General features: G+C 40.5%; 1 protein-coding gene across 8 annotated transcripts in view; it reads right to left on the bottom strand.

The window, feature by feature from the left end:
* Positions 1 to 440: 440 nt before the first annotated feature.
* LOC148029740 (primase-helicase Twinkle, chloroplastic/mitochondrial-like) overlaps positions 441 to 10340 on the bottom strand; it is a 123563-nt gene continuing 113663 nt past the window's right edge. Inside the window, exons 15-23 of one of the 8 annotated variants that reach the window (XM_087686056.1) lie at positions 8264 to 8446; positions 6255 to 6386; positions 6078 to 6139; positions 2135 to 2218; positions 1929 to 2060; positions 1698 to 1785; positions 1479 to 1613; positions 1324 to 1391; positions 441 to 1230 (exon numbers count right to left, since the gene is read on the bottom strand). In XM_087686056.1, the coding sequence (XP_087542182.1) occupies positions 1200 to 1230; positions 1324 to 1391; positions 1479 to 1613; positions 1698 to 1785; positions 1929 to 2060; positions 2135 to 2218; positions 6078 to 6139; positions 6255 to 6386; positions 8264 to 8446 (915 nt within the window). In that variant the 3' untranslated portion in view covers positions 441 to 1199. Of the gene's footprint in view, positions 1231 to 1322; positions 1392 to 1478; positions 1614 to 1693; positions 1791 to 1928; positions 2061 to 2134; positions 2219 to 6077; positions 6140 to 6254; positions 6387 to 8263; positions 8447 to 10340 lie in introns of those variants that run through there. The other 7 variants (XM_087686055.1, XM_087686054.1, XR_015692090.1 and 4 more) reach the window with 7 other exon arrangements.

Raw genomic sequence — 10340 nt, 5'->3', positions numbered from 1 at the left:
CTAAAACCCTAATTTCTTCACCAAAGCAAAGGTGCCATTGATCTGGCACATGTCATGGTGCAAAGTAGACACTCAATATAAGGATTGTACTTGAACATGGTGTACTTAAGCAGAAATCTACCTTACTGCAACATCAGATTTACATCGAACTTCAAAACTTGCACGACTGAGGGCACAGATTGGTGGTGTTATAACTAAGCCATTCACCTTATTCAACAAATGTACGAGCTGCACACCTGCAGGATGAAACAGATGGTCCACGTCTATCACATGAATATGTGCCAGTAAACCTTCAATACATGGGCCCCAGAGAGCATGCTAAACAATGAATAAACATATAATTGATTTTGAGTGATTGCTTGAATATGTAAGCAGTAGGAGATGCAAGTTGCTATAACCTTTCATGATTTCTTGAATGTGTTAGCAGTAGGAGATGCAATTTGCTATAACCTTTCCACCATACATTGTCGACAAAAATTTGTGTAACATTGCACACTTTGGCATTGTCTTGTAAATTTCTATAGAAACTGTTTATACATGTTGTAAAGTGCAATGTGATAACCTTGCATTGTCTTTTGTAAAATTCTATAGAAACTGTTTACATCTGTAAAGTGCAATGTCTCTGCACATTGAAATCAATCCCGGAGGATTGGTAATTGTCCATTTTGTTCAGATTTGAGCTCATTCAAGCGCACAGTTTACATAATAGTAAGGAGTTTACACCAAATTTGTTTCTAGTGCAAGAGATCTTGATTTTGATCTTTGAAAAGAGCAGTGGCCAAGTGCTTTATGCAGGGAGCACTGCAACATGCAATCTTTTATCATACTCTGACTGTAGATGCTCTTTCAATGTACACTTTTTCATTGCTTATCACGCTCTGGCTCTTATTTGCTGTAATCCCATGGCCCCATTTCCTCAAGGCAACATCCTCATGCAGATCCCCAGGTGGTGCAGTGCTTTGTACCGCCTTTAAAGATGTCGGTTTACAACACAAATTTGCTCCTGTGAAATTGCATGCTATAGTATTTGGTACAAAATTCATCTGTCCAGGATTGCAGGAAACACATGGGAAGGCAACCAGTAGCTTTCAGAGTGAAGTCCAGGCAGCTTGTGATATGTATTAAAGCCCAATGGTCATTAACCTAGTACCGATGCATACTGGAAGGAAGCAACAATCTTTCTTTGACCAAAACTGAACTCATCTTAAATCGGAGTACAGTCCAGTAACCCTGTATCGTACATTCATATTACAGGTGAGAAATGTGGCTTAAAATAAGTAAAACATAAACAGTTCCACTTATGCTAAATACATCTGCACCTACCTATCATAAAAAAGAGAAGCTTCTCCAATTGTTCCAGCTGCTTTATTACGAACTTTCCTCACAAGAACCTGTGCAAGTGATTGCAAAGAACTAATTCAGTCATACTGTTGAAAGTGGGATAACAAGAAAAATTGAACAAGAAGATTCATGACAACCTTTACTTGATCCACAGCTCCTTGCTTAGGATCCTTGTTTCTGTGAACAACAATTCCATTATCACACTTGTTCATGAAATGAGCACTCCCACTGATATCATATAGGTTTGGTGCTTCTCCAGTCCATGCTTGCATCTGAAGGTTATACCCATTTGTGACTAGAAAAGCCTTTCTTGTGCTAAGGAAAGTATGAAGAAGAAAGATGTCTGCTATACCTGCCTTGGATGAGCAACAAACCAAACATGGCAACTGTGATGCTGTGCAAAGCGTTTTATCTTTGTTAGCATTTGACTGATGTACTCTGTTTCTGTCCTGAATGTTTGAGATGGTCAGAAGAAACAAGTCATCTCTAACAATACTCATGAATTCTTAACAAAACGGCTGTGTAACATTGTGTTGCCTTTAGAAATGACAGCAGACTTAAAAACTTGAAGTAGCAAATTGGCTTACTGGCTAGGGCCACGCTGATGGTCCAACTCGTTGTATGGATCAATCACTAGTCCACGTATTCCATGTCTTGTTACTGCTGCCTTCGCGAGCTTAAGTACCCAGTCTATTGAAGGAAGTTGATCATCCTCACATCTGAAAATTGAATTTCAAAATTTTGGAGCAGCTCATACATTACCATTAAGACAGTTAACACACAAGCAATCAACCTTATTAGATAGAAGTTGTCATTTAGCCAACGCTTTCCTCTTTGCAATTCTTCATGACTCATCCTTGGCACATCATTCGCATACCTAACATAAAAGGTGGGCACATCATTCCCATGTATAAAAACATCTCTCTAATTTGCAACATTATGACAAACAACTGCATGAGCAAATGTCTTTACAAGCAGTAAAGCATAGCAGAGGTGCTGAAAATGAAATCTTGGACTGTGTTGAACTACACTTAGAGTTTGAGGAATCATGATTGCCAAGATGAGGGATACTTATGAAGGGATTCTGAGAATTTAGCAGAAAATGTTGTCTCAAAAGTTGATGCAAGAGGGTTCATAGATTTAGGTTTCAGGCTTTCAGATCTTTTGCTCTGATAATCACCATGAAAGTCCCACAAATGGCATACCATGTCCTACAAGGTACTTATACCGTGTTACGGACCTCTATAAATTTCACAACTGCTTGGATATTATCATCTATTATACTGCCCACTTGATTCTTCAATCATGGGGGGCCAAGCAGCACACGGACAATGCACTGTATCATCATATGTCATGTCCTATGAAACCATAGACTGAACTAGAACCTGTTAAAGACTATGTTTGTGATAATCTGCAGATATTTCCCATTTGGTAACCCCTGGTAACAAGCAAATCCTGAGCACATTTTTAGAGGGTCTCTTGAGTTTTAAGTCACCATTGTTATTAATATTCACACAAATATATGGAACAGGGTAGAGTTCCAGGTTCTAGCAAGTTGATGGAGAGCACAATGGGTGCCAGTAGCAACATCTTAACTACAGAGGTCATTATGAAGCCTCAAGCAATGCAACCAAACCACATATTTGTCTTGGAGGCAATTTCACAAAGAATTCAGGGAAAATCCACCCACAATGTGAAGACTAGGTACTCCCCAACTAAGGGAAAGCCTGCAACAAAAAAAAGAAAGAGACTTCACTGAGGCATGAGGGTTCAGCCACCACTACATCAACAAGTTGCGTATGAAACCAAGGAGATCACAGCAGTGAAGGCTAACAGTACTGCATCAAAATGAATGCTACATCAACTTGGAGTCAATGCAGACATGGACTGTAATCTTGCCCAAGAAGAGAGCCAATCAGGTTTGCCGCTGTTCACCTGACATCCTGGTCCGATATTGAGGGGAATCAAAACCAACAGTTTATTATTATTCTTTTTGTGCTACAATGCGGAGCTGAGAGGTGTAATGTTGAAGGAAACTGTCACACACCTAGCCTCCGTATATATATGCAACTGCTAAAGTGATCATCCCACACAAGCTAGTTATTACGACACCTATTACTTGAAATGATCAATGCGTTAGGCGCATCATAGCATGCACCAGGTTTTGTGACGCCACCTCATGAATCTGAACCATAGTAGGGCTTCAATGATGATACCACTTTGGGGAATCATAGTTTGATCTATTCACTAATCACATAACTGGTCTCTTATCTTCAAGCTTTAGACTTTTGACCCTCAGACCACTTCATTCACCATGTACTTTTCAGTTTGTGAAGGCTCTGCCATTCGCCATTATAATGAAAATGCATTCATACAAAATAACATGCAGAAAGCACAACAAACATTATTCCAATCAGCAGTAAGTCTTAGAGTGATATGCAACACGAAATGTCCAGAAGCCAAACATGTTGTAGGTCTAATGGCCATCAGACCTAACCTTCACAGGTATTATCTACGGGCCGGCAGCAGTTCGCTACACCCCTTCATGTCCTCCTTTCTTTCATCCCTTCCCCCCACACCCCCAAAAAACCTATCGGTAACATGGTTGAACATTTTATCTTCACTTGCATGCCTCACCTACGTGGACTAGTGTAATCTCTTTAAAAGTGTGCTATGAGTTCCCATATAGAACCCTAGTGTCAGACAGTCTACACACTCACATTTTGGGCCTCATAAAAGAGAAGCCCATTACATCTTTAACCTCAATCATGGTAGCCATGAAACACGTTTCACTAGGGGTGAAAGGTGAAACGGGTTTCGCTAATGAAACATTTCAGTGTGCAGTGTTTTGCCTCCCCATTTCACTCCAAGAACAAAAACAATTTCTTGTAAACAATTGTTGGATATGTGGTTTCATGTGGCATTTCATGTAGGACCTTACCCAAGGTGAAACGTTTTGCTGTTACTTGACCTTGGTCCTCCATCAATTCAGCAAGTCTCTTGGCAGTCTTGCTGTGACTGGATTTAAGTTTCTGATCTCTCACCACTATATAGTTGAGTCTATTGCATGTTTGCACCTTTGTTCAACAACATGGTCTTGAAGTTGAGGCTCTCAAGTTCACATTGTTTCATCTTAAGCTTTTCTTGGCTGCTGTTCTCATCCAGATGGAAACGCCGATGTTTTGCAGAGCTGATGCATTGCTGCTGTTGATAAAAGCTAACTGCTACATTTCCACAGCTGCCAAGAATGGTGATAAAAGCTAATTGCTGGATCAAGCTTGTAGCAGTTTTGGGAAAGTATGGCACTTCAAAGAAAATGGGAGAAAGATTTATGAGCACCAGAGGTAGACGGTGAAAATGAGAACTGCAGTGAACGTATGAAATAGCAGGAATTCAGCTACTACAAACATCACAAAGGCAGCTTACTAGAGACCAGGAAAAGTGTTCAGTATCACCTGGTTGCAGGCAATAGTGACCTGAACAAACTTTGGTGGCTCATGCAATGTCAAAGCTATTGGAGAGAGTGACCTATCAGACTATGTAGCAGATTTAGTCGTCAGGGAGAAGAAGTCAGAGGGAGCTGAGGGTGTCAAATGTGCTGTTGATTGAGGGGCTTGTGTGCTGCTTGTGCAACTAATAAAACTCAAGGCAGCAAGCATGGCAGTGTGGAGCTGCCGACATGTGGTTTTCAATAGCCTCCAGCCACAAACTCCTGCACCAACCCAGAGAGTGGAAGAAGTTTCGTGTGTGTCTCCAAGTAATGGGCCCACATGCTACTCTCTCCGCAAACACCTGGTGGCACTCATCATCATACTAGCAGTTTTGAGGCATGGTCCCCCTGAGGGTCTACTAAGGGCAAGAGTGTGGGAAGGCACTCGTGGCAGAGTAAAGCTGCAAGTGAAACCCTAAGCCTGCAAAACAGCCATGCCCACACAAACAGCAGAAACCATAAAGATGTGCAAGCCCCGACCTAATCCCCCAACTATGCTGTCGCATCCCATTCACTTTGAGCTAATCAAGTTCTAGCTTGACATTTTACTTCCATTGTCAGGACCATAGTGGAACTCCATATTCACAATGCTCAACTCTTACTAGTTGGGAGGACTAGGAAACAATCATTGCTTGGAAGGATTGAGTGGTGATCTACTCTCCTTCCCAAAGGGGATAGCTTGCGAAACGCTCAATTCTTACTAGTTGGGAGGACTAGGAAACGATCACTGCTTCAAAGGATTGAGTGGTGATCTAGTCTCCTTCCCAAAAGCAATAGCTTGTGAAACCCATTCGGCTAGAATAGGAAGGCCAAGAGGAACCAGTTCGTTGGAGTAGATTAAATGAAGAGAAGAAATTTATAGCAGTAAGATTAGATCAATATCATCTAAAACTCATAATCTCTATCCAGTTAATAAGCTTCACCTTCGGGTACATCACCTTTACGTGTTGCACATTTTCTCTATACTATTAACCTTGTTGTATTACACAATACAGGCTCAGTTCAAGCAATTATAACTGACACACCATCAAAATAATGACACTAGGCAAACGGTGGAGGAGGTTCATGAGATGCTGAGATATCATCAGATGTGATGGACACAAATGAGAAATACAATAAACAAGTTAGTCATAATCTGGGAATAATTTCAAGGTTGCTTTTTCAATTTCTGTCACACACCTAACAAGCTAATGAAGCAAATCAATTACGACCAAACTCGCTCAATATGATGAACAGAAATACATACAAACCGTCAAAGAATGGCTTTCTCAAGTGTTTTTCAAGCAGTTTCCTTGCATGTTCACGCACCTACAGTGCACGTACAAAGATAAATGTTTAAATTTCTCTAAAGCTGAAAGAAGCTGGAAAAGGATTAGGATAGTTGAGACTCGTAAACAAACACAAATTAGGAGGAAATTACAACCTTATTTTCCATTGAACAAAGACCAAAGCTCCAACCTCTCAGCTCAACCAAATTGCACATGACTGCGTCAATCCATTCACTCTTTCCAGAACTGGGTACTCCAGTTACCAAAGTCAACTCACCTGGCACAACCTGTGATCATTGCTCATATAAGAATAGTGAATTTCATCTCACATAAGGTACACAGTACCCATCATTACTCAAAACTTAGCACATCACATCAGCTACTCATAGACACGGACGACTGGAACCCTGAATGAAAATACTCTTTTAAATTAGTGTCTGGCTGGAGTCTCAAGAGCACTTAATTTCTCCATGCCGACTTATTACAAGATTCAAGAGCTTTTAATTTGAGATGGCTTGTAGAATTTTTACGTGTGCATCATTCGCCCATCTATCTAGATTCAAAACCAAATGGCATGGGTATCCAGACATGCAATCCTACACGTTCTTTTAAAGAGAAAAAATCCCATAGATAACACTTCAAGAAAAGCTCCAGAGGTAAAATACAAAGTAAATAAGCCATGTGAAGGACTACTAAGTACATCATACATACAGAGGCTCAGTAAAAGCCAGTCAGATAGGCTGGAGCTGTAATGCCAAATCATGTGTTACTCAAATTGGAAGAAGACGTCAAAGTTCAACCTGGAAATAAAAGCATCCCTCTTCCTCATATGCTGACTCACCCTGCAGTCTCTCCCATCTCACATGGACTATGTGGATAATCTGTGTCTAGATCCTAGTGAGAGCCTCAATAGTAGAGATGTCTCGTAGATCAATGGTGTAACTGCACCATGCAGTACAAATGAACCAAGGAATAATGCTAGTAATTAGCTCCCATCAATTGCAATGCCCTCAGTCCACTGCCTAGCAAGAAGTTTGGCATTGAGAATCATGCTCAACTGCTGGCCAACAATGATAAAGGAGTAAATCCCTTGATCCTCATATCCAACTGATGGGCCCCTATCTATGACCCAAGCTATTACCCTGCAAGTCACTAACTTAGTCTCAGCTATACCATGAAAGACCATCCTAAAGGCTCTCCTCCACAACTCCTAAGCCCTAGGGAAGGCCCATAGGCAGTACCTCTGAGCCCCCTCTGGCTCTCTGCATCTCACACATGTTACAAGACATCTAGCCAAGCCAACAGCCAACTGCCAAACTCCTACATGCTACTAACCACAAGAAAGACGAGATTTTTTGGGGTTTGAAGATATCTGATCCCCTCCAAAAGTAAGTAAAGCTACAAGAAAAGCTATGTGTGTGGTGGAGGGTGGGGGTGGGGGTGGTATGTGAGTGGATATGGTGGGTGCGAAGTGTCGCTGATTTGGAAATGAGAATATGCTGAATCTCTATGTTTGTTTGTGTGACAAAGGGTAAGAAACAAGGATAAGTTATATTGCATGGAAAGAAGAAGGCTGAAACTCAGATTAATAAAGTTTAACTGCCTTGCCAGAAGAGTCCCGTGTCAACCATCCCTAACAAGGGGATGGGGTAGAGGACAGCCTTGATGGGGGATGACTGTCAGGGACAGGACAGGGAATGTCTCCCGTCCCATTTTGGCATCCTCTTTGGCAAATTCATTTGGGACTGTGTCCCAAGGGCTCAGGACAACCATCCTCTATTACAATGCAATATACATGTGTGCAGATAACAGATGTGACATGTAGTATATGCATGTGCATGCATTATAGGTGCACATGTATGCACTATGCAGGTTTGATGTGCACAAAACACCATAATGTGCATAGTATATACATATGCACATGTGATGCATGTGCCACGGGCATTGAGGGTATGTGCACATGAAAATATGCGCCTAAAAATGGAATCTGCAACCATCCAAAACTCCTTTTTCAGTATTCCAAACTAAATTAAGCTATTTGAAACTGATACATTACATATTCTATGTCGCCAAAGTACTCTAGTTTCAAAAGGAGACTTGTCAAAAAACTTATCTATGTTCCCAAAGTACTCTAGCTTCAGAAGGAGACTTGCCAAAGACTTACTTTGTAAAATTCATCAAGTCCTCCCCATCCAGTCGAAACACCAAGTTCATTACCCTCAATCACATGATAATAGTCATCCAGATCCTTGTAGAAATCAGAGAATGTAAACAGTCCACGAATGGGATATGGCTCGGCAGTTTGTACAACATTGCATAATGCTTCCTCGCCCAGCTTCATCAAAACCTGTTACTGCACTGCCTAGTTAAATAAGAACAATTGACAAAGAAAATTTAACAAACATGAGATAGCCCGCAATACCTCCTCAAAGAAAATCTCCCATGTGTTGGACACAAACCAGAGTTTTTTCTAAGGTCCCCAATGAATTTCTCAAGTAACAATATTACAGGCATAAAGTCCTTAAAGTGTTTCAAAGCTAAAATACAGGGAACCAGTTTTCTTTCAACAATCTCATAGAGGAAGATTTAATTCTCAAGGCAGATTTTGATGCCAACCGGAAAGCATTCTAATACCTACTATCACTTCATGGCCCACAAAAATCGAAGTACATAATTAGTACATACTTAGAGTCACATGTGATCACTAGCAACCTCATACCACCAGATTGCGAGGTAATGAGAGTGTTGTACATACGTATGAAGAGCACTAACACTAGCTTAATAATGGGACAAAAGTTACAAATAATCCTCCCTGGACCCTCCCAAACGAATAAACAGATAAATAACTTGTCATGTTTTTGAGGGATCATTCGGCAATAGCTATACTGAATCCAACCATGCAATCTTCACATGGTCTTTCTTGTGGATCATTTTATGTATGTACTAAAACAGTAAATATAGGTTTCAGAATAATTTTGCAGACCTAGTATCTGAATATTGCATGAAATCAACGACTGATATTCTGTAAGAACATATCATTCAAGCAAAGAGAATGAGGAGATGGGAAGAGTTTGTTCATCTTACTCGTCTTTACTTTATGCATTTCTAATGTTATATTGTGTGGGGAGAGGCAACTTGGCCAATGAGTGATGCTTACGCACAGCTCAGAGCAGGGCCTGCAAAGGCCAAGACTGAACCCTGATGAAATAGCCATGGGTATGCTTATCATTGACCATATGAGATTAGCTCTGTTGGTGTAATTGTGTTTGTCAAGAGATTCTATTGAGATTGCCAGTCACACTTATATTCAGTTGTGTTCATATCCTCATTGCTAGTGGATAGCGGTGCTACAAGGCACATGTGTAGCCATCGTCCATGGTTTTCCAAGTTTCATTCAATTCATAGAAAGATCACACGCGGTGACAATCAGCATATCTATCATTTTAGATGGGTGCTATTGAGTACTAGGCTCTGCTAGACTTACAGCCACTTACTGAGGATGTCTTGTACATTTCTCTTTTTCCAAAGAAAAAGAAAGTTCTAGTAATAAACACCTCAATTAAAAAACAACTGCAAGAATAGTAAACTCAAAATTACCTCTCATCTCCCACAAAGCATGTGGATCAACAGGTTTTTGTGTGTGAGCTCCATACATGAAGAACAGCATCTCCCCTCTTCCTCGTACACTCAAAATTACCTCTTCCATCTCCCACAAAATATATGGATGATTTATGTCCATATCCTAGAGACAATCCTTACTAAAGATGTGTCTTGATACCCTATGATCAATGACAAAAATGCATCTCGTTGTCCAAATCAACCAAGCAATGATACCATCAACCAGCTCCCATCTATGGCAAAATGACCCTCAGTCCCCTTATCTGGCAAGAAGTTAGATGAGAATCCGGCAACTAAGTTCTATCCAAATTAAGGAAGGATCAGCTCTGCTAGAAACCCTCATAGTCACATGCCAAGCCTTTACCTATGACCCAACCAACTACCCCCCAAGTTACTTGGATCAACTATAGTCTCAATTCTACCATAAAATACCAACTTGAGGGTAGTTGTCAAGTATGAAAGGTACAATATGGTACGGTACAATAAAATACGGTACTAAATGGTACCTTATGATTTTATAAGGTACGGTACAATACTAATACCAAAAAAAATACATGATTGTTTCCAAAACCATAAATCATTAAAAGATAAAATACATGTTTAAAGTGGAAATAGCCACTTCA

Source organism: Lygodium microphyllum, chromosome 10 (genome assembly GCF_053477565.2).
Source record: "Lygodium microphyllum isolate KBCC chromosome 10, Lygodium_microphyllum_v1.1.10, whole genome shotgun sequence".
NCBI lineage: Eukaryota > Viridiplantae > Streptophyta > Polypodiopsida > Schizaeales > Lygodiaceae > Lygodium > Lygodium microphyllum.
The sequence above is the reverse complement of the archived record's forward strand: the minus strand, read 5'-3'. Positions and strand labels throughout refer to the sequence as shown.